Source organism: Ips typographus, linkage group LG8, assembly GCF_016097725.1.
Source record: "Ips typographus isolate SLU linkage group LG8, UJ_Ityp_2.0, whole genome shotgun sequence".
NCBI lineage: Eukaryota > Metazoa > Arthropoda > Insecta > Coleoptera > Curculionidae > Ips > Ips typographus.
In genome coordinates, this window is record NC_138429.1 from 3,829,391 (window position 1) to 3,854,793 (window position 25,403).

At 35.5% G+C, this 25,403-nt stretch overlaps 6 protein-coding genes and 1 long non-coding RNA gene across 10 annotated transcripts; 2 read left to right on the forward strand and 5 right to left on the reverse strand.

Annotated features, from left to right (window-relative positions):
• Nucleotides 1-111: 111 nt before the first annotated feature.
• On the forward strand, nt 112-16,585 carry Schip1 (Schwannomin interacting protein 1). Of its 2 annotated transcripts, none has more exons than XM_081985820.1 (11): nt 112-239; nt 10,330-10,545; nt 10,600-10,989; nt 11,042-11,222; nt 11,277-11,417; nt 11,470-11,567; nt 14,137-14,248; nt 14,305-14,499; nt 14,551-14,660; nt 14,726-15,000; nt 15,164-16,585. In XM_081985820.1, the coding sequence occupies exons 2-11, from the start codon at nt 10,342-10,344 to the stop codon at nt 15,300-15,302; spliced, it is 1,845 nt and encodes a 614-aa protein (XP_081841946.1). In that variant the 5' UTR covers nt 112-239; nt 10,330-10,341; the 3' UTR covers nt 15,303-16,585. The 2 variants fall into 2 exon arrangements, with proteins under 2 accessions (XP_081841946.1, XP_081841945.1); XM_081985819.1 differs by lacking the exon at nt 112-239 and adding an exon at nt 8,476-8,631.
• Nucleotides 1,047-6,010, reverse strand: LOC145733147 (facilitated trehalose transporter Tret1-like). Its single transcript, XM_081985826.1, has 7 exons — nt 5,633-6,010; nt 4,642-4,809; nt 2,404-2,521; nt 2,136-2,347; nt 1,916-2,077; nt 1,421-1,864; nt 1,047-1,358 (listed from the first exon to the last, which is right to left on the reverse strand). Exons 1-7 carry the CDS (start codon nt 5,739-5,741, stop codon nt 1,075-1,077), a joined length of 1,497 nt encoding a protein of 498 aa, XP_081841952.1. The 5' UTR covers nt 5,742-6,010; the 3' UTR covers nt 1,047-1,074.
• Nucleotides 16,586-16,682: 97 nt separating the features above from the next.
• Nucleotides 16,683-18,723, reverse strand: LOC145733154 (growth hormone-inducible transmembrane protein). Its single transcript, XM_081985838.1, has 8 exons — nt 18,560-18,723; nt 18,241-18,434; nt 18,073-18,184; nt 17,877-18,018; nt 17,755-17,824; nt 17,279-17,539; nt 17,069-17,219; nt 16,683-17,012 (listed from the first exon to the last, which is right to left on the reverse strand). The coding sequence occupies exons 2-8, from the start codon at nt 18,431-18,433 to the stop codon at nt 16,928-16,930; spliced, it is 1,014 nt and encodes a 337-aa protein (XP_081841964.1). The 5' UTR covers nt 18,434; nt 18,560-18,723; the 3' UTR covers nt 16,683-16,927.
• Nucleotides 18,724-19,045: 322 nt separating this feature from the next.
• Nucleotides 19,046-19,563, reverse strand: LOC145733168 (uncharacterized). 2 transcript variants are annotated; one of them, XR_014179124.1, is made up of 2 exons: nt 19,274-19,563; nt 19,046-19,228 (listed from the first exon to the last, which is right to left on the reverse strand). It is a non-coding gene; the product is annotated as an uncharacterized LOC145733168 (long non-coding RNA). The 2 variants fall into 2 exon arrangements; XR_014179125.1 differs by having other exon boundaries at nt 19,046-19,212; nt 19,274-19,548.
• A 32-nt stretch (nt 19,564-19,595) lies between these two features.
• LOC145733165 (uncharacterized) lies at nt 19,596-22,281 on the forward strand. Its single transcript, XM_081985853.1, has 4 exons — nt 19,596-19,780; nt 19,840-19,993; nt 20,047-20,257; nt 21,864-22,281. Exons 1-4 carry the CDS (start codon nt 19,722-19,724, stop codon nt 22,124-22,126), a joined length of 687 nt encoding a protein of 228 aa, XP_081841979.1. The 5' UTR covers nt 19,596-19,721; the 3' UTR covers nt 22,127-22,281.
• Nucleotides 22,273-25,338, reverse strand: LOC145733160 (uncharacterized). Of its 2 annotated transcripts, none has more exons than XM_081985847.1 (5): nt 25,123-25,338; nt 23,145-23,320; nt 22,848-23,088; nt 22,536-22,789; nt 22,273-22,483 (listed from the first exon to the last, which is right to left on the reverse strand). In XM_081985847.1, the coding sequence occupies exons 1-5, from the start codon at nt 25,154-25,156 to the stop codon at nt 22,310-22,312; spliced, it is 879 nt and encodes a 292-aa protein (XP_081841973.1). In that variant the 5' UTR covers nt 25,157-25,338; the 3' UTR covers nt 22,273-22,309. The 2 variants fall into 2 exon arrangements, with proteins under 2 accessions (XP_081841973.1, XP_081841974.1); XM_081985848.1 differs by lacking the exon at nt 25,123-25,338 and adding an exon at nt 24,964-25,084.
• LOC145733158 (U3 small nucleolar ribonucleoprotein IMP4) lies at nt 23,749-24,930 on the reverse strand. The gene is made up of 2 exons (XM_081985845.1): nt 24,055-24,930; nt 23,749-23,986 (listed from the first exon to the last, which is right to left on the reverse strand). Exons 1-2 carry the CDS (start codon nt 24,805-24,807, stop codon nt 23,801-23,803), a joined length of 939 nt encoding a protein of 312 aa, XP_081841971.1. The 5' UTR covers nt 24,808-24,930; the 3' UTR covers nt 23,749-23,800.
• Nucleotides 25,339-25,403: the final 65 nt, after the last annotated feature.

Below are 25,403 nucleotides of genomic sequence, written 5' to 3' on the forward strand. Positions count from 1 at the left end.
GTTTACATTTACAGATGGCGTTACTAACATTAACACTGAAATTGTTCAGGAAGGCAACGAGGGGCGTTTTCGGCCCTTTTGTGCTTCACAACATATAAAAGCGACGCATCGTATCCAGATTTCCAGTAGTGAAAACGCGGCGTCGCGACGCCTATGCAAACCCAGTCCGAAACGATTTTTATTTGCGATCTGAATCATAAACGTGGATAACATTACCGTGACTTTTTGGGGGTGGAGGGGTAGGTATTATAATAAACAAATAACATGCAAATTAGTTGATATAAATATTTATAATTGGTGTACTTTTGGTTCAATGGGTTGTTCGCCTTTAATGGAATGAAATGGAAGCTATAAATACGCACAGGAATCACAAAAGCATATCCAGGAGTAAGAAAAGATCAATAACCCGCAGTTATTGTCTATAGAAGATGGTAATATAATAATAGGAAAATTGCTGGCTAATATAGTAGTTGCTAATATACAAAGGATTTGGTAGGTGTCATTCACTCTTATACTACTTACAATTATTAGAAAATGATCTTTAAGCATATGTGATATCAGAATTAATAATCTTTTTCGTGATCTACGGGATAGGGGATTTGTTGTGTTTAATTTCAAGTAATTTCTTACATATTATTGCATTTCTTATACTTACAAACTTTTGGTTAATGCCTTTTTTTCGTCTTTGGCGGGCTCTAAACCTATTATCCAGATTAAAATAGCCCATTTATAAAGCATCTCGTTAAAAGGGCCGAAGCAATTTAATTTAGGAGGCGTTTAAGGCCTCCCGGGCCATTTTGAGAACCGGATCCTTAGTGGGCCCAACGAAACGAGGTTAAAGAGGTTTTCAAAATTCTTGTTGTTACTCAAAACTTTTGTCCCTAATACTAACTTCGCTATAATTATGCTGAACAGGGTGAAATTGTGTTTAGAGAATTTGTAAAGCGACTTTTTGAATCAGTTTTGTGTGAAACAGTAATTTTAGTTATAGTGCAATTTAATCAAAACTTTTTAGTAAAAATTATTAACAAAATAAAACTCAAACGAATGTTATAAATAAATATATTAATTTAATTAAAAATACGTCGTTACACTTTCGGGTGCCACATCCGGTTCGTTCGTTTTCTCTTTGACGTCTCGTACTTTTCCACTTTTCAAAGTGTCCTGAATTTCCGCCAATGACATTCCCCGCGTTTCCGGTACCATGTAGAAAATAAACACGAACCCGATTACGGTAACGACCGTAAACATCCAGAAGGGGGCACTATATCCGGCCACTTCGGACACGATCGGAAACGTGAAAAGTACCACAAACGATGCAGAGAAAGACACGCAAACAGTCAGTCCAGAACCAATTCCTAACAAAAAATAATGTCACATAACAAATAGCTTATGCGGCTGGAGTATGATAAAAACATACCTTTAACGTTTGATGGAAAAATTTCTCCTACTATGGACCATGCCAGTGGTCCTAGGCCACAACTGAAGAAGATCATATAGCAGACTAAGCAAGTCAAAGGCAGCCAAAACACCACATCCAAATCAACATTCCTGCTCTGTAGAAAGAAGTATGCCCCGAAAATGGCACAGGCAAAACCGCATCCCACTGCTGAGACTAAATACAGTACTCGACGTCCCACTTTTTCCACAATCAATGCGGTGATAAAGTTGGAACTGATCTGCGATAGGCCAAAAATCACAGTTGATAGATCTGGTGATATTTTGGTGCCGCTCTCTTGGAAGATCGGTTTGAGGTACGCCATAATCGGATGAATACCGGATAGTTCCTGGATTAGTACCAAACCTATGCATATTACCATGGCACGTTTGGCAGGTTGGGAAGCCAGCAATTCTCTAAACCCAGCTGAATGCAAAATCAGTACATAAACAACATACAAATAAAGGATATGATTACCTTTTCCTTGTGTTTCGGAGACGGCTCCCATGATTTCATTGATTTCATCCTGAACATCCACCGATTTCCTATTCCGCAGTTTAATCAATGCTTTTTCCGCCTCATTTATCCTTCCCTTGGACAGCAGGAAAACTGGAGTTTCTGGCATAAATATCCCAAAAACTACATCAAAATTATAAAGTTTCACTTTAATTGGTAGTGCATGGAAAGACAACCTTACCTATTAAGAATATTACTAAAGGAAAATTACAAGTCATTGCGTAAACGGCGATATTCAAATGGGCTCCAACCGAAAAAGGGTAGAATAATCCCAACGTAATGAACACACCAAAAAGACATCCAAATTTGGCTCTATTGTGATTCTGCGAAATTTCTGCTACGTACATAGGACTGATGGCAAAGTAGCAGCCAACACCTATTCCCAGAAGAAATCTGCAAATAAGCGTCAATTTGTAGCAAATAAAGAATGCGGTAAAATGGAAAAATACCTAGCGAAATACCAGAGTTCAATTATCTTGGCGAAAGCCAAGATGCAAAAGCCCGCAATCGAGGGAAAACCCAAGAGCATCATAGTAAATTTCCTGCCGTAATGATCAGCCGCATAACCTAGAGCAAAAAAGACATTCTGCAGGAAGATATTAAGGTAATTTCTTCTTGCGTTAAAGTATGCATGTATTTCTCGGATATCATGGAGTTCACGACCCTCAACCTGCACGCACACCCGACTTGAAACCTTGTTATTTTGCTTTGTTCCCTAGCAAATAGGGGCTCGCCAGCAAATATTATCTGATATGCTGTTCTAAAATCAAGGTTTCTTAATAAGCGCGGGCGGATTAACGTTATAATTTGTAATGGTAGTAAAACAATCAAGTGGACGTCAAATGCGGAAAAAATGTCTGAACTAGATCCAAGACGTGAATTCCTGTTGGCCAACGTTACGGAACACGCATTATACCTGTATGTGATTGCACGTATGCTAATTAAGGGGAGGACAATCAGAATGTTGATCAGAAGCCCCAAGGTTAACTTTGTGGTCAAACACATTTATTTATTGTTGTTGTTGATTATAATTTATGAATGGATTGATTGAATGTGTTGACAAATTCTCCTCCAGATTTATGGTAATATCCACATTTAAGTAAATTTCCAATCATAAACTACCCACTGTGCAGAAATGTACGCAAATTCTGCACAAATGCGTGTTGATAGTTGACTGGTGTTGAACTAGAAAAAATTTTTTACTGTACAAAACATAAGGTTTTTTGTTAATTTACAGGACTTTAAAAATGCGTAAATAAATTCAAATCGACGGTTTTGCCGCGTATATGACGTAGACGACTTTCAGCAATTTTATTGGCTATGGCCAAGGATGTAAAAGCGGTAATTTTCGAGTCGGAAAATTTCCATTTTTGACCACCCGTACTTTAAGTACAGTTAAGTGTGGTTTAGAGTGTGACTTTTTTCACCTGTACTGTCACAGTCTGACCCACACCTAAATTAAGCTCGACTTACAAAACGACGGTGCAAACGGGGGTAAATGATTAAAAGTACATTAAACTTTATTTGAATTAATATTGAATTGTTGTACAATTATTATAATTGAAAAACGAATAATTTTTAAATTTTCAGAATTTTTTCGGGAAAATTATCGGAAATTTTCTGAAAAATGTTGTATACCTAACCTCAACAAAAAAAATATTATTTATAAATTTATCACTTCTGGACAACACATTTCCGGTATAAAAGCTTTAATTTTTCGGTAGCGTGACATTTCTACTATATTTATATGGTATACAAGGTGATCAAAAGACAATTTCAAGGGCTACAAATTGGTATATTGAACCACCCTGTAACTGTCAAAATAACAAAGTTATGGGCTGTCACAGTAAAAACTGTCAAAATCAAACAACTCAGTTTTAACAGTAAATAACTCAGTTATTCGACGTTTTTGGTAAAAACGCTATACGGGGTGGTCAAAAGAGAATTTCAAGGGCTACAAATTGATGGTATATTGAACCATCCTATAATTGTCAAAATAACCGAGTCATTAACAATACAATGGAGTAGTTTACAGGATGATTCAATGAATTTTTAACATCCTTGTAACTTGATTAATTTTCATTTTATAAAAAAAATACCAAATATTAATCTTGTAGATATTTGCATATACTTCATTCCTAGATAATCCATTGTTTTTGCTCTAGCAGCCTTACTTTGACCACCCTCCTTGAAAGCAGAAATTCTCAATTTAAGCGAAATTTTGGTGCACTTTTCCAGAACGTCCATAACTCTTTTATTTGAAACACCCTGTATAAACACATCGTATAACAAAAGAAAGCTAATAAACGGGGGTACCACGTGACGTTGAGCGGGCACGACTATGTTGTCTCATTTAGCCGCTAGAGAGCGTCAAAGTTGACTCTCGTTTTTTCCGGTTTTTGCTAAATATCTCAGGAACGTTTCAGGTTAGAGGTCTGAAATTTGTACCACAATTATTTAGAATTTTCAAATTTTCTAATTTGTCAAGATTAATTTGAATCGGTATAAGTTTACAAACTGGCAACACGAAAGCGGGCCTAGAAAAAGATGATGTTTGAAGTGGCTCCTCGCACCTAATTGGTTGAAAACCGTCTACGTCATATCTAGTGGGCGTTTTAAATGTTACTATGAAATTTGATGCTTTTTATTCAATTCTTGTTATTAGACTTTATGCTAAAACCTTTTACCTGCTAATATCGGTCCAGTAATTGCTCCCAAAGGCAGGAAAGCGGTCAACATGGCCACCTGCGTAGTGGATACGGTAGCATTGAAAGGATTTTCCTCCGTTTTGAATTTGGGGATAACTGGCGAGGTCCATGATACTGATAGACCACTGTTAAAAGCAGTTAAATATGCTGCAAAAAAATAAAAAAATTGTTTCAAACACTGACAGCAATTTTGAGCCACCAGGTATATGATTAAGAATTTAAAATAAGAGTGAGTAGGCGTAACTGAACAAAAACCACATTTTTAACGACATTTTTCCGGATATTTGTTTAGCATATTCTAATTATTCATAATGTCTGGCGTGATCAAAGTTGAAGGATTCTTTGATTTAATAATTGCCTAATTGCGTTAAGTGGGACAATAAAGGGAATACGAAACGTATCATGTTTTTGATGAAGGCCTTTTCAAGCCAAAACTCTAGAAATACCGATCGTTAACACACTAAGTAAGTGAAAAATAATCGATTATTAAGTCATTTTGCATTCATTAAAATTCAATTTTTTGGTGGATTTCCCTATTAATCCCAGTTAATATGATATACAAGTTTCCTTGATGACAAGTTATTAAAACACTCTTTAGTTCTTTTTGGATACAAACCAATTTCGTTTCGCATGTTTTATATCAATATTGTTTGTTTTTTTTAATCAATTTATCGCTTTTTCCCTAAATAATCCATATAGTCAACGCTAGTTAGCTGGCCATGAATAACAATGTAACCGGTAGTTTGCTTCTTTAGTAAATTTTTTAAATTAAATTTTAACATTCTGTAATGTAATAACATTGTTTCTAACCTGCGTCGACGAAGTGTAATAATCTGGTATTTGAAATCTGATATTGAGACGATAATAACGTAACAATTTAATAACATTACTACATGCATTTGTAATGTTAAGTCGTAGTTGTGTCCTTAACTAAGCAATTACATTTTTAGGGTTTCCTTAAACTACTTACCAATAACCACACTGAGATACATAAAAAACGGTTCACCTGATGCACTGTCCTTTCGGGACAAAGTTTTGCTTTTGAACCATTCGAAAAATTTCCGAAAAACGTTGATCATTTTGATTTTTTTTTTCAACTACGAATCACTGCAATTGACGGACGCGTTGCGTTCATAACCGAACCGAGTTTGCGGGTTCCGCGATTAAAGTCCGGTACTAGGCCTAAGATAAGGTTACAAAAAGCCCACACCCCGGTGACACAACTTTTTGTCCGGCGAGCCAGTTTTATATTAGAAAGGACATTTTTCCTCAACGCAATGACGTCGTCAAACGTCAAGTATCAGAAGAACCTGGTGATCATCTGCTTCGCGGTGTTGACGCTAAAACTTGTCTGGCGGGCAATTTCAACCGGTTTAAGATGTCTTCCACCTTTTGCTCTTCTAATCCTAGGAAGAAATTGTGATTCTAACAGGGTCACGAACGGTTACGGTCAAACGCTTGAAGGACCTTAGAGCCAAACTTATATACAGGGTAACCAATAAACAGAGGTCAAGAAATTAAAAAAAAAATTTTTTGACATTTTAAATCATTCTGTAAGAATTCAGCTGTGGAACTATGTAAGGGAATAGAAAAGAAATTTCTTTCTTCATCTCACTTTGACTTGCATGTCCTACTATAAATCTGCCTTTTTTAAATCTCTATCAAGTTACATAGTACTCCTACAGAGGCTCTAGCAGTTTTGAGTGATCTCTTTCTTTGGCCTAGAAATGCATTTCCGAAAAAGTATTCTCTGTAATATGGCAACTGTATGACACAGTTAAAAAATAACCGAGTTTCAGAAGAAGTTCAATTTTGGCAAGGTATTATACGTTAGGCCTCAATTATAAAGGCAAAAATTATACAAAGAGAAGCTTTATTAAGTTTTTTCCAAAATATAACATAACTGTGACATAACTAAGCATAAAACAGTGATAATCACAATCACAAACTAGGAAAAGTGCTGTAATTCACATATTGTTAATCATGGGATTAGTGGGTTTTTTGCATTTAAACAAAGTGCATCCACACAACCAAACCTAAAACCAATCATAAGAAACGTGACTCGATATTTAATCATGCTGCATTATAACTCACGAACTTGAGAAGGCTTGCCAAACCATTTTACAAGGATCTAGGAAGTTTAATCTCGTATCAACAACAAATCTAAATGTACTGTCAAGTAACGTGAAATAGAACTGTTTTTGTCTTAAGCTGAAGGTTCCATGTAGTCTGGTGAATTCTGTTGGAGTTCAGCACCTAAAAGTGAAATAAAAAATGCATAATAACCATATTGTTTTCAGTGGTTTTTACATATTTATGAGTTACCTCATCGATTGTTGGTAATATTTATTAGTATTGGATGGTTTTGCTAATTTGTTCTTTAAAAGGTTTTTATGTTTGTGGGTACAGAACAATCGACTACTGCACAGTTGAATAAGAATAATAGCTGGTTCTATAATTTTTTGCGTCAAACATTCATTCATAATTACAACTGTAGGTTAATCTTTGTCGTTTCAGGGTTGATTCTTCTGAAATAAGGGAATTTACTGGAAATAGATACTGGGAACTCCATTCCCATTTCAAACACAAAACAATTTTAATTAAAACAGTTTATATGATAAACATGCAAAAAACTTGCACGTGAACGTATCAAAATTCTTTCTTAGTATTTATACATTATTTATGAACCGTTTACTTGCCATTTTCTTGATAATTATTACAAGAATACAGTAATGAATAACAAATAACATTCTGAACGGTTTATATCATTGAACATGCGTTGAGATGAACAAAAGATTTAAAATGGCGTCAATAAATCCAATTATATCAGATTGATCGACTTGCATTAACGATATCAATTTCAATAGATTAACAATTACGAAGGGAAATTGTCAATTATTCAAATTATCAGACAGACGGTTTGTAAACAATTAAATTGTATAATAAATCCTTTAATCATCTCTACCAAGACAAAAGGATTGGTCAGTTATCTTTATAATAGCAGGAGAAAACCCAGGCACGTTTTGCCTAGAGTTATTACTAGACCAACCCTCAAAAAGGTCCATGGTCGTTCTGTAAATATAAATGGGTTATTTTTATGTTCTTTCGGTTGCCCTAATAAAAGCTACCGCGTCATCCCTACGATCGTTAAAATTTATTAGCCCACAAAGGGCTGTATTAGCTACTTATAGAGCGTTTTTATGTATGATGTTGGTCTTATACCTTAGAATGGATTAAATTAGAAATACTTATTTATGTTTCTTACCAGTGATTACACAATGATGTTTATTCATGTTTGGATCATCTGCTGTTTACTCCTACATTTTTGAATATCACATTCTAAACGTTATACGGTCAAGGTTCATTTTTCAAGTGGAATTCAGTAAAATTCTTGACAGTGAGCATTTTTCCTTATTGTCTTCAAGTAGCAATTTATTTTTATTAGTTTCCACCATAGCACAGTGGATGACATGGTAGGTAATTCAGGGCCAATTCCTGTCAAAAAATAATATGTCACTGTGGAACAAACAGATTTTTGTAGTTTGATTTTCTGCTATTTTTGACCAATCACAATCCACTATGCTGAGTGGTTTAATTTGTTTAAAAGCAAACTAAAGTGCTAACTGCAACATTTTTAGAACCTTAATTCGATTAAGTTGTTTCTTACTTTTGTGTTCTAACTCAAATCCAATTAACCGGATTTTTTCCGATAAAGCAGTGAAAAGTTCAATGGAGGTCTGTAAAAAATTGCGCAGCCGAAGGGGGTTTCGACCCTTTAGAGTCGTCGCGACGCCTCACAGGGCGGCGTCGACAGCGCCGCGTCGAAGAACAGGTGGACAGACTGCCTTCCGATATCGTTGAGCACGTTTTTCTTCACATTTTATGAACATTTTTTTCCGAAATTTTGTGTAGCAAAAAGTGTATAATATCCGGTTGAGTTAGTTTGTTCCGTAATAATGGAAAGGAAAAGTAAGTTTACCTTTTTGTTAGTATTTAAAAAATCAGATTTTTTTGTACTCTACAGTGTGCTCTAAAAATATTATAATCTTAATAAAAGAGTGAAGGATTTATTCCACACACTACACTTATTAGTGTATCCAGATATATTCTAGCTAATGCATAATCCATATGCTTCCATTTTAAATATAGGAGTTTTACATGGGCGCATAGCTTCCACGTCGTACATGTGGAAACACAGTTTTCCTTCCAATAATTTAGTGCAGAATTGTATGTAAAATTGCACCATTCTGTCCTAAATGTAACCTAAACCTAAAAAATGTTTAAGACTTGACTAGAAATTAGGTATATATTCTATAAGACGTTTTTCCCGGTTGAAATCCCTTAAAAGCAAAGAAGATGTAAACCAAATAAAAAAAAAATTACCCTTGGAAGCCTCCAGGGAAATAAATATCTAAGTCACTCTATATTTGCTTTTCTTGGAAACATTTATGAAATAAATCTGGGTTGGTTTTATTAAAACGGAAATTACATATTGAAGCAAATATCATCAATTTTTCCAATTTTATTTAAGTTTGGCTTTATAGGGTACAAATACACTTGACAATCAGTTCTAAGTAAAGCCTTCTGGAATAATGGATCAATATCCAAAGCACTTTCCAGTTTTGGGACGGAAATATATTGCGTGTTTAACTAGCTGCGAGTTGGCTTTTAACTACAACCACGTTGGCGTCAAAAAGCATTTTAATGCTTTTGCAAAAGATATACGATAAAAGTTGCCTAATGGAAATTTTTGTAGGGGGAAATAAGTCAGAATTTCAGTGATTTTTTCCTCAGTTCAGCTGAATTACACTTGGATTTCAGTGGAAATCAGAAACTTTGCTCTTCAGCCAATTAAAACTTATCGAAACTCCTTTTCTCCACCTCTTTCACCCCGCAAGTTCTACAACTTGCAACAAAGTTCAGTCAGACAAAAGTTGCACATTTCGAACGTGTTTAGACCACGAAATTTCCTATTATTCTCAATAAACTGGTTTAGTTTCTAATTTTGAAATGGTACAATTAGTGAGTTACAAACCACGACAAAGGAATTGGTTTTAATTATACATGGGGCTAAACTGGTTCAAGTATGTAAGGGAGAAGCTTTTTAATTAAACAAAGTGGGTGCAAGAGGAAAAATTCTGTTTTTAACTAATTAAAAAACAAAAATGTTGGAAACCTTTAATTAAATACAAAGGGTTCGAACGGGTAATAAGGTTTTCCTGGAAGATAAATTTGGTTTTTAGTTTTTAGTACTTCAATACAGGGTGCTACAAATGCAACACAACCAGTCTGTTCATGGTCTGTTTTGATCTACCCTATCCATGAAACTTTGACTAATGCCTCTTTGTATATTTTTGACAAAACTTTTCTTTAATAAGGTTATATGACAGTTTTGTATGCCATGTTGTCAACTAATAACAGAAATGTAACGATAAATGAGACACTTTGTATATTCTTCTTGTCATTTTATTATACAGGACAAATTCCATGAACAGGATCGTGAATAGACTATATAATTTTATACTATTTTACAGCAAAATCAATTTATATTCTAGGAAGGAAAAATTGGCTCGATTTACTTCAAAATGTACTTTATTTATAAAACTAGCTCTAGATTTTATAATGGTCCTGTATGAATCACTTTTGACAGATTTGATTTGGTTTCAGGAACTGTAACTGATGCATTTGAAGTCACCATCTGAGGGGCCTTTGCAGGCTGTCCATCACTTAAATAACCGGAACTGCAATACGCGTAAAGCCCCTAAAGGGGCTGATTTATATCCGTTTAGCACCAGCGGAAATGAATTGACCGCATATACGGACCGGTTGACAATCGAAAATGTGGCTGCCCTTAATAACGTCCATATCAATCACACCAATGAGGTATCACAGAAAAGAAATAATATTAAATACTAGTATTTGGAGTGTTTGATATAGTTGCAGTGGACATTCAATCCCAATCAACAACTAAACATCAACAAAATGCTAACCCAGCTGCAAGTCCCTCGACCATTGGTATACTCATCAGATAATGCTAGTTCGCCCATCTCGTTGTCTTCCCAAGACGAGGAAGAACCTCAAGATTTCGATTCATCTTCCTCCTCTTCATCTTCGGACGACAATAACGACACCGAAATGGCACCTCCTGTAAAAGGATTCGTCAATCCGAATTATCCGGGTTTCCAACATTTAGCGCACACCCTCGACTTTGACGAGAACCAACTGAACAATAATGACAACATTGACGTTTCGGTAACCATGAGTACCGAGTCAAGTGAAAAAGTCCACGAAGTGGTCAAGGAGGAGGAAGTTGTGGTGTTCAAACCGGTTTGTACATCCAAAATTAAAGGTATAATCCAATCATTGATAACTTTTGAAGGAGAGGAGAACGGTAAAGGTGCCAACTTATTTGCCTTTGAACCACGTGATGGCACCACTTGAAGCTGTAATGTCACCCATTGAAAGCAAACTAGCTGATGCTGCCTTGTCAGACTACCAAGAGGAAATCTGTCACTTGCCAGCCAAAAATTGCTCAAATATTGAGTCACACAAAGAAGCAGGTATGTGGTTTTTAAACTTTTAATTTGAATAAACTAATTAATGCGTTAATTTAGATGCGTCTAGAAACTGCAGTGAAAAGGATGAAGACAGCACCAATAAAGTACCGAAGAAGCGAGGTACTGATCTGAAACGTCGTAGAGAAGGCAAAAAGGAGATTGCCAGGAATAATTCCAACAACACTACACAAAGCCTTGGTAAAGCACCTATTTGAATATATTTACTTCATGAATTAGACAATAATTTTAGGAGAATTCGACATTTACACTATAGAATCAGCAATGCCGCATATTGACTTAGAAGCCATTGAATGTCACTTGAAAGCTGCTAAAGAAGAAGAGCAAAGGGTAAGTCCGTCTCTCTAATACCTCAATGATTTAATACATGATTCGGAAAAAATTTCAATTCAACAACGTCACTAAGTCAGCTGGAAGATGTATGAGTAGGCGTTCTGTGTAAAAGTAAATGATACAGGAAATTGTTTATGTTACATGTAGTAAGAGCGCACATGTGCATCCAGACTCAATCAACTTAGTATAACCTGCACAACCTACCTCATCCAGTAATTTCACGTTTGATTAAACCATTAAAAGGGCTGGTTAACCAAAATAGAGGTTCATAATTGGTTAACCGAGTAGCGGAAGAAATTAAATTCTGGAATGAAACAAGGGACGTACTAAAATGAAATTAATAGCAAAGTAGAATCTGGCAAAACGTTTCGGTCGCTTCGATGCGTACATTTATTTTGTATTGTGATCTCATGCACAAAATGTTACACATTGTGAGTTTTTTATGTAATTTTTAAAAGTGTGCAGCAACATGGAGTACAATAAGCGTCGTACCAGTAGCCAAATATACCTCCAGGTAACTTAATGTGACAGACACAATCAAGAGCCTTATTGGTACATAACTTACACTAGATATAACTGTCAATTTTGAATAATGACTCACTAATTCAATTGTATGGTATTATCGCATTTAGAAACTTGTCCTTTTTGTGTAAATTGTAGAGAACAATGGGCCTTAACGACTGCTGGCCGCTTCTGCTTCCTTCACGCTCTAATACATTCAGTAAACAATCCCTCTTACAGTTTTAGTAACATAACTTTTATTTTTAGTGTTAACGATCAAAAAATTGTTACAAACGTTGTATACTTAATATAGCAAATTTTATACAATATCAGATTCAATTTCATCAATTTGGGCTGAAATTACCGTTGTAAAACTCTTCTACTGTTATTATTTATAATCCATTCATTATTAAAGTGAACGAATCGAGTTCAATTGTTTCGCAACTACATGGTACCGAACCCAGCCACGTAAACGAACCGTATTTTGGTCTAAAAACGGTGACGTGCTGAAATCTCATTTTGCCCATTATTTCATTACAGTTTCTTCACTATTAAGCTCGCTTCTTAATTAGCACGTACGTTTAAATGTTAAGTAAGTAGGCAGTAAAATTTCTTTTTGCGCTATTCTAATTGAAATCAGTTTCTTACTGAAGAAGACCTGGCAACTTTCAGTGTCCCGTGCATTATACGATTGTTTGTAACAAATTTCGGTGCTGTTTACAAAGTGTGATAACCCTATAAGATTGGCGCGTTCTTATCGCTATTGTTTAAAGCAAAATGGAATCGTTAAAACGGAAAAGACATTATAAAAAGGACAGTTTATATGTGAACGACTTATACACCTTAACGTTTGATGAGAACGAGACTGTAGAAAGTTTGAATGAGAGTGTAAGTACTTTATTTAGTATCAGGAATTTGGTAAATGTTTAATGATGCAAACAATAGAAACTTATAGTCCTTGAACTAAAATCATCAGGGGGAAACGTTTGTTTTAATTGCTTTTGTTGTCGTTAAATACAAGTGACTTCCTATTGCTCCATTCTATGAAGAAAAATGCTAATTGCCTATCTATAGATATAAAGTTTATACTAAAAAGATAAAAATGTAATCATCTAGTAACTTTTTTGCTCTGTTTCATAGTTTTGTGTGGTTCCCGCCAATTTGCATAATACATTCTCTTCCTGTCACGTGACAGTACAATCTGCCCAGATAAGTTAGTCACGTGATAGTTCAAAATCAAACAACACTGCAGTGATAGCAGTTTCGGTAATTCTACAATAAATCTGCTGTCTTTTACCTGAAAATTATGTTTTTTTCTTAAATTTAACTGATATTCTGAGCAAAATCAATGCATATTGACCTACATTCTTTCACCCATCTCTAATCTACAAATCGTCATTAGTGTCAATACTGTCAAAGTGTCAAACTAATTATTTATTTTTTATTTACAAAGTTTGTTTGTTTGGTTTTTTTTTGGTATTTCTTGATTTTATTATTGATTTTCAGATCAATACTATTCCATAGTGATAATTAAAGTGATCATACTAAATAAAGAATTACTCTCTACTAATAATCATCACTTTGTTCATGTCTCAGAGGTTAAAGTTAGGTTAGAATCCGGACGCTATGTTTGATAATTTGTTTACAAGTTTAAAAAACCGCACAAATAATATTTCTGATGTTTTCAAGTTGAAAACTCGTAAACTTTCGAACAATCTGAACAGTTTGAAACATAGTTTTTCCCACAAAACGAAAACCACTTACTATACCATTGTGCAGAAAGATAGTGCTGACGATTTAGGCAATGACCATTTAAGTCCAAGGGCTTGTTCAATGACCACATTCAGCATGGATTATAATTCAGTGAACGAAAATATGGAGTGGTTTCCTTATGTGCCGCCGTCTTACGACGAACAGAACATTATGGATCGTTTTATTAGGGTTATAACACTTAATGATGATGGGAGAAGCAGTGTAAGATGTTTATTGTAATTGTTTTGTTGTTGCTCCTTAATAAACTACTACAAGTTTGTATGTTTTTTTTTATGGTTAAATTTGTTTACAGAGGAGGACTGATCGAGAGGAAATCAGAAGGAGACTGGCAATGGGGAATGAAGATGACTACTATATGGATCGCCCAGGTAGGAAGCCTAGTTTACAGTCAAGATTACAAAGTGGTATGTATTATTGCTGTTCACTTAACTCAGGTTAAAATTGTATTTTTTCCTGTCAGGAATGAATCTTCAAATATGTTTCATGAATGAAACTGCTTCTGATAATGAAAGCCCTTCCTCAGACAATGAGTGTCCATTAACAAACCCCAAGCCAGCAAAAACACTCAAGCACAGTGACTTTAAAGAAAAACCAGCCCAAAGGCCATCCACTTTGGCTTTGCAAGCATTTGAACAAAACTCCCAGCTTCATCCAGGTAGATTTTGTCTTATTTTGTTCAGCTTGAAGTTATTTGTGATTGTTACAGGTTGTTTTGGGTCTACTGAAAATGATTTCTTCAGCAAACAAGCCAGACTTCAGACTGAGGCTCGTATGGCATTGGCGCAAGCCAAACAAATGGCAAGAATGCAAATGGAGGCAAGTAGACTTTTATTGCATTGTTTCAACCACTTTTATTGTTGATATTTAAATAATACTTACAGATTGAGAAGCAAAAACAAAAAAAATCGCCTATAACCGAAATGGTACGTCACAGTTTGGAAAAAGTCGGTATACCGTTTCCGGAAAACAAACGGCGACTGTCGCGTCAAATTTTGACTGAAATGAACGTCGCACAGCTACAGGTTATCGTAAATGATCTTCACACTCAAATTGAGAATCTCAATGAACAACTGGTTAAGTCCCTAATGACGAGAGACGATCTCCACATGGAGCAGGATTCAATGCTGGTTGATATTGAGGACTTGACCAGATATTTGTAAGTTAGTTAGTGGTAGGCAACCACGGTTACACATACAACAAAGGTGTGTTGCCTACCCATCACATTTACTATTTATTTTTATACAGTGTAAATCAAAGTAACATATGATGACGTAGCACTCTTATAGAATGCTGATTCTGAATTAATGGTTAATTTGCAGAGGTGCTAAAGAGCAAGTTCTCAAACAAAACAACGCGGACAACGGCAACAATAATCAGCAACGGTCTATATCGCCATCAACAGCCGCTGGTGGTTTTAAGCCTCATCTGGACCGTATAGCAAGCCTGGTAAAAAAGTAGCCTCCTATGGTCGTTGTACAATGTACATAATAGATTTAACTGAATGGTGTACCTACACGCGTCATTTAGATTTCGGAACCGTAGGACGCTTATTTATTATTGATCTCTTATTATATGGCTTAAAGGGCTTTTATGGTCCTCGGTCAACGGAGAATCTCAAGCTAGATTTGAGCTTAACAGATACTGTATCGCGTTTAATGTGGTTCTGAGCCTCTATTCGAATATTGCAATTGTTCATGTTTAGTTTGGTGCCATGTTTCATTAACAAAAAAATGCAAATATATTTTTCAAGTGTTCCTAGCTTAATTGAACTGTATTACAGGTAAGTGAAAGTGTGCTTAACTTAATAGAGTTGTAAGGGTTCAGTATGTATTTAAAAAAAATAATTCCTGGTGAAAATTAAGGAACGGAGACACTATGTCTAGCTCACCGAATATACGTATCAGGCGTAAGTAAGTAGGAATTTTTTATGGTGTGTGTTATAGGTTTTACTTATTTGATAAAGTGTAAAACAAGTGAATTGACAAAATTTAGTTTCCTTCTCAATTTCAGACTTAAAAGTACGATCTGCATAAATTAGCGAGTAGTGTGGAATGGTGTTCAATAGTATGAAAATCGCTTGATAAGCTCTATAGAATCTTAAGTTATTACTTTAAGTACTTTCTATTAGTTTCTAAGCCGATTTTTGCCAGCCCTTCTAATATTAATTTCTATTAAAATTAATTATTTTAATTAGAAAACTCACATTTTATCATCTCTTTTCAACCCCTCTGATATGTTCAGGCTTCAAAAATAAATTTATGGCAGTCCATAAATTGTCCTGTAGCTAAAGTATAAAATATGGTCTGCTATCATTTCCTTTTGTTACCCTTGGGAGTTTATAAGTCATAATTTTAACGATGACGGTAGTTTATTTGTGCGTTTAGCAACTTTTTATATTGTATTGCTACCAAATACACGTTGTTTCTGTACCATTTTTTAATTAGTCTTTTAAGTGCACTTGATTTATTTATTCTCATCACAGTAGACATAAGTTTGTAACATACACTCTACACCACAAGATTAAGTTAATGTTAAGACTGCAACATTTCCAAAGAATATTTGATTCACTCGAAACTCCTTGAATTTGAGGGAAATACTCACTCACCAGGCTGCCGCACTGAACTGTTGGTTTTTTAGTGAATTGTCCCTTTTTATGTTGTGCCGGCCTAGGAACTTACGCTCGACTAATTAAACTGATTGTGATGTGAGCCATAATTGCTTAAATAAATCCACACATGGAAGTGTTTTGTTTTATTTACTTAACTAAACTATTTAGGACCTTTGTGCTAAGAATCATGTAGGCATTGTGGGGGTTTAGATTTAAATAACATACCAGTATTTAAGAGGTACTGATTTATTTTCAACAAATGAATGAAGGTTGCTTATTGGTAAATAACAACACTTACTCACTTAGTAACCATTAATAATATACAAGCGTCTTCTTATTACCTACTATTCACATACAAATTCATCCGATCCAACAATCTCTCATCAGAAAGTAAATAACACTTCAAACACTTATTTAAAATTGAAATAAGTTTATTAAATTCAAAAAGAAGAGTAACCAGAAAAGCTTGAGTGAATTACTTTCGCCTGTTTTGTCCCATGGCCAACATTGTCGCAATTCGGATAAAAATATTCAAAGTGTCCAAATAGATCGAAATAGCGCTGTAAACAAATGCAAGCATTAAACAATCTGAAACAAGCAAGAATATTTAATATACCTGTTAATAGGGTCGTATGGTCGGACGCCTTGATATTCCGGATTAACTGGGTAAGTTTGGGCTTGCATTACAATGCGCTGAGTGTCATAAAGAAGGAAAGCGGAGAAAAGCAAAAGCCCGCCGTAGAGTGAAATTGAATAAAGTCCAGCACCTGAAAAATGACACCTCAAGTCATATTAATAACCTGATGAGTATTTTCTTAAGATTTACCAAGAGCAGTGGTGGGTGGCAAAAACATTGAACCAATGGAACTGCAAAACACAACACCCAAACCCATGGCCAAAGGTCCTCCCATATAAAGAAAAGTGTCGTTAGGAGCACAAACGGCGATGGTACTGAGACCGCCAACCACTCCCGCAGTGTACCAAGCTGCTCTAACCAAAATGGGTCCTCCAAGGAAGCAGAGAGGCGCTACCATCGCCCCCATTACTCCAGCATGCAACAGCCATGCCATTTGTTTGGCACCAAAACCTGTAAAAAGACTCACACTAGTATCACACATTTGTCTCAATCAATCTTACTGATAAAGTGATCATGTCACCAACTCTCAAATTACTCAACAAAAAGTGTTTCTCCATGTTTGTTGTTTGTTCTCCAAGGTTTACAGTAACTCTGATAAATGATTTTAAAATATAATTCAAACTGGTGTACTTTCCTCAATACTAATAAATACGAGCAAACCTTACCTGGTTTATATTCAATGCCTTGAGCCAACATTCCTGTACCAATTATGGCCACTAAGCTAGCTGCAATACCCTGAAAAGTAGCCAAATAATTAATTTAACAATATGCAAAGCAAGACACTTACCATAAAACCATTCCTAGTCACCAAATTCATTATGACTGGAGATCTGAATGCTGCAGCAGCACTAGCTGCAGTTACAGCAATAGAACTGCCAAAATACAGGTAAGTTGCCTTGATGCGCTCCTTAACATGTTGAGGCCACATACTATTTACATTTTATTAACAAAAAAAAAATTATACACCATTAAAGTTGACTTACTGGGACTGTTCTACAGCACTGGTGCCAGATCCAGATGAAAGACCATAATAACATAGGGCACCAATACCCAAAAGAGCACCTCCAGCCACAGCTCCAGTACCAACATTGAATGCTTCAAACAGTCAATTGTAATTTTTTTCTAAAAAGCTGGAGGGCATGGCAACTTACCGGTTGGGCCAGCAGGGGCCATTGCACGTTCCTTGAGAGTTGCTCGTCTCCTAGCAGCCCTAGCCATCGCCTCTCGGCTATCCTCAGCATAATTTCTGACCAAAGCAGAACGCAATTGTAACTGTTTGGTCAAATTGAGTCCCTGCTTGAAAGCAGGAGCTCTACACATTCGAGTTGCCAGCATTAAAGCCATTCTACGAAACAATAGAACTTTAAACTTGTTTTGTAAGATTTGCAAATTCAAAAACGATCTCAAAACGACAGAGGGAATGACTGGATTCTAGATTTTTCTTTGGTTATGAAATTTGATGCAACTCACCTAGAAACTCAGGATACTTTGAAACGGAAAATTTGTGGTTCGCTCTTGAATGATAAACAAATTACTTATCTGTAATTTATTGCTGTTTATGCTATCAAATATTTTTTATACTGTTTTTAATTTTGACTTTTTTTATATTTTGTTTTGACGTTTGTGACGTAAGAACTAGACACAAAACTGACATTTTACTTTTACGTATCCTTTCCATTTTTGTGTTATAAGCTTGCTCAATTGCTTGTCTGCCATTTTTTAAACAATTTACGAAAATTTGTAACAATTTAAAATATGGAATTACTACTTTCAATATAAATAATAAGCCAATTAGAATTTTTGTTATAAAAATGCAAACTTGCCAATGCCAACAATACTAACTGAACAAACACAGAGACGAATTTAAAGACACCACCTGGAGGACAAATATCTATAATAAATTTACTATCAATTTTCACAAAACTTGCGTCAGTAAGCATAATAAAAATGTTAAAATTCACTTACTGCATATTTTTAACGTTTTATTTTAATTTTCTTAAATAATTTACACATTACATAATATCGAGAGTCTTGTACTGCTATGCATTCCGGTGCTGTAGAAAAAAAGACACAGTAGCGACGATCTCACGCATTTTGGGCCTGGATCCACTGATACTTCAGCACTAAAAAATAACAGCCCTAAAGTCAATATGCTTTTTTTCTATAAAAAAAAATTAAGTATACCTTTGGTGGGCAAGGCGGGCAGCATGGTCCACAAGGCAAACAGCATGGGACATAAACGCACGGTACGCAACACGGTACACAGCAAGGGGGACAGCAAGGGGCGCAGCACGGAATGCAGCAAGCTGGTGGACAACAAGGTGGAGGACATCCAGCCATATTTCTGTTTGATTTAGTTTTTGTTTGAAAAAATTACTGGAAATTTAGATAGTTTCAGGCCGAAAGAGAATTTTTTTATGATTTAAAAATGTTCTTGACTGTTGCTACAATAGTTTTGTTATAGTGAATTTGTTTCATAGGCCAGCTTGACTTGTTCTTTGTCACTGACAATGACTGTTAGTAAATAATTAAATTTCCGGTGACATTTTCATATTTTTTTGTTGTGTAAATTTCGAGTTTTTTTCACTTTTGCTTCCCTCTGAACCAGACCGAAATTCGTTGTTTTGTGAAAATGGCTTGTCCAGATTTTGTTACCCAACTTAAACAGCTTGTACAACAATATGAGAACGGGTAAGAAAACTTCTCTGTTGTTTTGGTAAAAAAGTAGGTTAGATTATTGGAAATTCCAGAAATGGTGCATCTCAACCCCTAGTTTGTACTCCTACAAAAGAACCATGCGTCACATGTTGTATGGTATGTCCACCACCAATAATGGCACCGACAGTGCCCCAGCCTGTGAAACCGCTTCAATTGCCTTGCCCACAGCCACCAGGAATGCAAGAGGTAAAAAATTCAACAAACTTCGTATAAAAGTCCCATACTATTTATTTATAAAGGCAAATCAAATGAGTCCAGAAGAAGCAGAGCGAACACGATATGCAAACTTTTATAACAACTACAACATAGACTGGCATTCTGAGAGTCAAGGATCAAATCAATCATCAGATCCCCGGAAAGGCAAATGCGCCGGTGTGACCACCGATGGAAAAAGTCCATGCTGTCCGAATAAAAAGGTGCAGCAGAAGGAGGACAAGGGATGTCCTACAGGTACTTTGATGCTCCATCACTACAGAGTGAGATCCATTTTCTCAACTTTCCTAGTATCGTGAATTCTGTTATCCCTTAAAGAACCCCGATTTAATTTTGCCTCCGTATCCTAAAGTTGCCCCTAGATCATCAGATTTCCAAAAGTAATCAAATCCAAATGTCCGTTTGACATGTTTTAATAAGGGACGCCAAGAAATTTTTACTAGATTAGACAATCTTCTACCCTAACTTATTTTCAAAACTTAAAACTAATAATATTCTACTTGCCAGAAGATCACCTCTAGTAGATCTTTTCTTTGCCTGTGTGTCGGATCCTCCTCTGCTGTCAATTCAGCCCTAACATCAGTGAAAATCGCTCGACACAATCAGTTGCCTGATCAAGACAAACTTCCTGAACTTCTTCTTTTTGGAAAATAGCTCAAACATAAGCTGTTTCCAAAAATTGAGGGAAGTACTAACTTGGAGACAAACACCACCAGTCGAACACGTTTCCCAGCCTCTTCAGAGCTTCTACCAAGTTTTTTCTATTTATTCTCTCTAAGTTTTTGAAGTTTCTTTTTTTGAATTTAATTGATTTTCAACAATTTTTTTATTAAAAATTACGCCACCACTCACACCTATGGCACTTTTAATTAGTTTCGCTCCTGATCTAAAACTATTTACAAAATAAAATAAAATTTAAATTTAAAACTAAAAAACCTCGATGACCTAGAGGAGGGAACCAGAAAAATACATACTCGTAAGGCTGGAGAAGTCTCTAGGAAGCTTCTAGACTATTTTGAAAGACTTCCGACTGCTTTAGAAGCATTTTGAAGTTTCTATAGTGTTTTGAGAGCTTCTAGACTAGTTTAAGATTATTTGGAAGCCTTTAGAGTGTTCTAAAAGCTTTTGGAACACTCTAAACTCTTTGGGACTATTTTGAAAGGCTTTAGACTGCTTGAGAAGCATTTTGGAGTTTCTGTAGTGTTTTAAAACCTTTTTAGACTACTTTAGGAGCATTTGGAAGGTGTTTGGACAGTTTAAAGAGCCTGGAAGGTTCTGGACTGCCTTTACGGCATTTGAAACTTTGTAGACGGTTTTAGAAACTTTTGGAAGCTGTTCAACTGCTTTAGAAGAATACAGAAGCTTTTGAGAGCTTCTAGATAAATTGAAAAGCATTTGGAAGCTTCTAGGCTGCTTTGTAAGCTTTGCAAGGAATTTTCTAGAGGTTCTATAGTGTTTTGGAATGTTTTTACATTTTTTAGACTACGTCAAGAGCATTTGGAAATTTTTTGGTCAGTGTAAATTTGTAAATTGATACTTTGCAACATGTTTTTGTCGTTCAGAAGCTTTCAATATCTCAATATAGCAATTTTATGCCACATCAGTTATTAGTTTAGTTTATTTTTAAAAACTTGAAAAGCTTATTGTTTTGTAAAAAACTAGTTAAACCATACAAAAATAGCAGTAAATAAGCACAAAAAACTAAAATAAGCACAAAAAGAAGAAAAAAGCAAAAAAGCATCAACAAAATCTGTCAAATAACGCGTTTTTCTAACGCAAATTTCTAGAAATCCGGACTCTACTTATATGTCAAACTAACTGAAATTTTCGAAAACACTTGTAGGTTTTAAGCCGTGCACAATGAAACTAACACCGCCATCGGACTGTCATCCTTGCGGGGTATGGTGCGCGGAAATCCAAGCGTGTCCACCCAAACCAAAGAAAAAAGTAAGTAAATACGTGGCAGGACCTTGCACTAGACCTTGCTGCAAACATTGGAAATCCAAAGAAGGGGATTGCAAATACGACGATCCCTGTAAAGCCCATTGCTATAATCACCCAATCGGAATTAAACCGAGAAAACGCGACAGCGCAGCAGCTTGCTGACCCAACAATAACAGAAACCACCCTCTAATTATTTTGTTTGTTTTAGAAACAACAAAACTGTTGACGTTAAATCGGAAGAATCACACTATATTATAAAACTGTCCTCATGGTTCCCATATTATTTAAAACTACATTAAATACACAAGCATCTTTGAGTTTTATTTATTATTTGTTTGAAACCGTTTAAAGACCGGGCATTATAAAGGCCACATTATCTAAGGTACTGAGAAGTTGTTCTGGAGTGCAACAATTATCTTGTAGTTCCGGTATTAACTGGGTTAAGCAGAGAAGAGGTCCTAGGGCACACAGTAAAGAATCAAGTAATACTGAAAGACTGCCCGATACTGCAATTTGTCCCTGAAAATTAGACAAAATTAAACTTTAAACACATCCAGGCACCAAAATTTACCTCATGTTCTTTCAACCGTTCCCCTATAATAGTCAGGCTTTCGCCCAATAATTTAAGATGAGCGGCAACATCTATTGGTTTAATTCCATTGACTTTATACGCCTCTTTACCACTAGGCGGTGAAATATTTACATTCTCATAAGTAGTGATGCCTGGTTGAAATGCTGCTAAAGGACCCGCAGAAGTTTTAGTTACCGTGACTTTTTTAGGAGATCTACTACTGCCTTTTGGTGATGTTTTAAAAGTGGACATTTCTGCATTATAAATTTATTGTATTTTTCGTTAAATGAGTTGCAAAAAAAATCGTCAAACCTTTAATTTTTTCACTTTTAATAATTTTTCCGTCCTTTATAACCAACTGCTTCTTTCTCGACGAATCAAGACGTTTGAAACCGGCTTCGCCATCATCAAAATCACTTTCTGACTCAACTGATTCGTCCAGACTAGACTCGGTAGTGTTGGCCGGTTGTTCATAATCACTCCCGTATTCAGAGTCACTTAAACCTTCTGAATGCATAAAAGCATCATACGGAGGCGGATCTTTTGGAAAAGGCTGTTGAAAATTGAAATCCATTGCAAATGCTACTTGTAATTAAAAGGTAAACTTACTTCATCTAATTTACCAATTTTCTTTTGCGGGCTTGTGTCGAAAATTTCTAATCTTTTAGCTGCCGTAGGCCGTTTGGAATAAGTCCGGTCGATATCGTCTGGAGATTCAAAATCCATGAGTTTTGAGGACTTTTTTCTAACTCGACCGCTTCGCGATACTCCTGTCACTTCCAGATCTATAAATAATGAAGAAAGTCTCCATTTTGACAATTTTCAATTATTGATGAGAGAGCAAATGTTTTTTCCACTGTTATTATTAGAGCGCTGTTAAGTCCACAAGTGAATAAATTACTTACTTAATAAATTAGTCAAAAAAAGCAGCAATTACAAACTACCCACTATGCTGAAAATTGCATGTAGATTAGCATGATGGCAAGTCCGCATGTGCAGTATGTGGGTAAATCAGAACACTGTGATTGGTCAAAAAAAGCAGCTTTTCTGACCAATCACAAAACTACAAACAATTAAAAAACCTTCCCATGAAATGTAGGGAGGTTATTATGATAATTTAATATAAAAGTTGCAAAAAACTTAACCATTTGGGACTTTAAAACTGTGTTCTATTAGTGTGAGTTGTTTAGGATGTTGGATAAATAAATATAGGTTGTTTATAGTAAATTATAATTTTTATATATCAAAAATATATATTAACAAAATTAAGTTTCAATGTCATCATCTTGTTTCCACCCATCATTATCACTTAAAAATCTTCTCTTTACTGTAGTGTTCATATATGGTCTTAAAGCCCATTCAGTATCAGCAGCATCAACCATATCTAGAGTACCCAACTTGATCTCATACAGCTTCAATTGGAAACGCGGTCCCAGTTCTGACAGCTCAGTCTGAAATTAATTCACTTTTTAATTAAAACAAACTCAATGACTCTATAAATATCAATAACTCCACTTACCTCCCTATCAACTGTTTTGTAGGTATGTTGTCTGAAACTAATGTAATCATCATGATTAGCAAAAGTTACCACTCTTTTAGAGTCCTCCTTGGGTACTGGAAACAAATATTTCAAAATATTCACTACCCTCTGTCCTAGGTTTGTTTTAAAATTGTGAAAAATCAAATGTGGATACTGTTCTGACATTGTTCCTATATCAGGGATATCATGCCTCATTACCACATCTGATAGGTTAAAGTAGGCTGTGGGGCCATAGGGCAAATGACACACCACCAGTCCATCAGGAACACCACGGTGTTCATGCACTATTATGAAGTCAGTCACATCATTGGCTCTACAAGCATGGATAAGCTGTTTCATCTCATAATTTCCACGGTTAAGCCTTTGGGCATTAGGAAATATTAGTCTCAGTTCTTTTACAAACATTTTCAGTCTGGAACTAGGGTCCCGCGACGTTGTTATGACAATTTTTGGGTCTTCCACTCCAGCATAGCGGTATTCATCATCTTGTGAGTTTGCTGTGGCTCCACCACTTTCACCACCTACTAATGCTGCCCTTTCTGGTCCCGCATCTTCCCACTCTAGTTTGTTGGAATAATGTATGGCTTTCTTCTGTAAATCACCGTGAATTGCAGTGTTTTCTTCTAGATTGTTTTGTATGCGCCTTTTGTTGTCTTGAATTGTTTTTTGCTTTTCCTCCGCGGTTTTACGATACAAATATTCACGTCTTAAACGTGCTTGACGTCTCAGCATTTTTGCTCTTCTTATTAAACAAATCAATCAATTCTAATTGTAATAAATTTGAAAAACTAATATGAAAATCCTTTTGTTATCCACACACCACACGTTTAACCAACCAACCGAACAACACTCTTAAAAAGTAAGGTTAGATGTTAGAGATAAAATTACCAGCTAAAAGTAGGCAACCAACATTACCCGCAAAAATGTATTTGCTATTTTCAGTACTTAAAATAAGGTTACTTTACCCGAAACTAACGTTACAAGAAATAAATAATTTGATAATTGCTGAATAAATTATGAAAAACTACAATACTAAGGTTTGTTTACCTTCTGTCTTTGGTTTTTTGGCCTGGTGTTCCATGGCTCCTGTGATTCTAGAGTTTGACCATATGTTCTGGAATTTCAGTACTCTTTCCACTGGAGTAGTGCTGCAATTTCAGGCACAACATTAAAACAATCTTAAATTAGAGTAATTTTTAGAGTGCAAAAAATTTCTTATAGGAACATAAACAATAGTAAAAAAATGTGCAACAGCGCAACTCAATTACGTTAATCTTTGACGTTGACAGTTTTTTAAAACCGCTGAATTTGTTCTCTTTTTTTTAGAC

Coding starts and splice junctions, on each gene's coding strand:
- LOC145733160 (XM_081985847.1), bottom strand. CDS start 25,156: ATGGAACACCAGGCCAAAAAACCAAAGACAGAAG. Junction 23,321..25,122: donor CAAAAAACCAAAGACAGAAG/GTAAACAAACCT, acceptor CATTATTTATAG/ATCTGGAAGTGACAGGAGTA. Junction 23,089..23,144: donor AAATTGGTAAATTAGATGAA/GTAAGTTTACCT, acceptor AATTTTCAACAG/CCTTTTCCAAAAGATCCGCC.
- LOC145733158 (XM_081985845.1), bottom strand. CDS start 24,807: ATGCTGAGACGTCAAGCACGTTTAAGACGTGAATATTTGTATCGTAAA. Junction 23,987..24,054: donor ACAAAACAGTTGATAGGGAG/GTAAGTGGAGTT, acceptor AATTAATTTCAG/ACTGAGCTGTCAGAACTGGG.
- Schip1 (XM_081985820.1), top strand. CDS start 10,342: ATGCATTTGAAGTCACCATCTGAGGGGCCTTTGCAGGCTGTCCATCAC. Junction 11,223..11,276: donor TGAGTCACACAAAGAAGCAG/GTATGTGGTTTT, acceptor GCGTTAATTTAG/ATGCGTCTAGAAACTGCAGT. Junction 15,001..15,163: donor GAGGACTTGACCAGATATTT/GTAAGTTAGTTA, acceptor GTTAATTTGCAG/AGGTGCTAAAGAGCAAGTTC.
- LOC145733165 (XM_081985853.1), top strand. CDS start 19,722: ATGGCTTGTCCAGATTTTGTTACCCAACTTAAACAGCTTGTACAACAA. Junction 19,781..19,839: donor GTACAACAATATGAGAACGG/GTAAGAAAACTT, acceptor TGGAAATTCCAG/AAATGGTGCATCTCAACCCC. Junction 19,994..20,046: donor AGCCACCAGGAATGCAAGAG/GTAAAAAATTCA, acceptor TTATTTATAAAG/GCAAATCAAATGAGTCCAGA.
- LOC145733147 (XM_081985826.1), bottom strand. CDS start 5,741: ATGATCAACGTTTTTCGGAAATTTTTCGAATGGTTCAAAAGCAAAACT. Junction 2,348..2,403: donor GAACTCTGGTATTTCGCTAG/GTATTTTTCCAT, acceptor GCTTATTTGCAG/ATTTCTTCTGGGAATAGGTG. Junction 1,865..1,915: donor CTCCGAAACACAAGGAAAAG/GTAATCATATCC, acceptor TTTTGCATTCAG/CTGGGTTTAGAGAATTGCTG.
- LOC145733154 (XM_081985838.1), bottom strand. CDS start 18,433: ATGGCTTTAATGCTGGCAACTCGAATGTGTAGAGCTCCTGCTTTCAAG. Junction 18,019..18,072: donor AGTGCTGTAGAACAGTCCCA/GTAAGTCAACTT, acceptor AAATGTAAATAG/TATGTGGCCTCAACATGTTA. Junction 17,825..17,876: donor TGACTAGGAATGGTTTTATG/GTAAGTGTCTTG, acceptor GCTACTTTTCAG/GGTATTGCAGCTAGCTTAGT.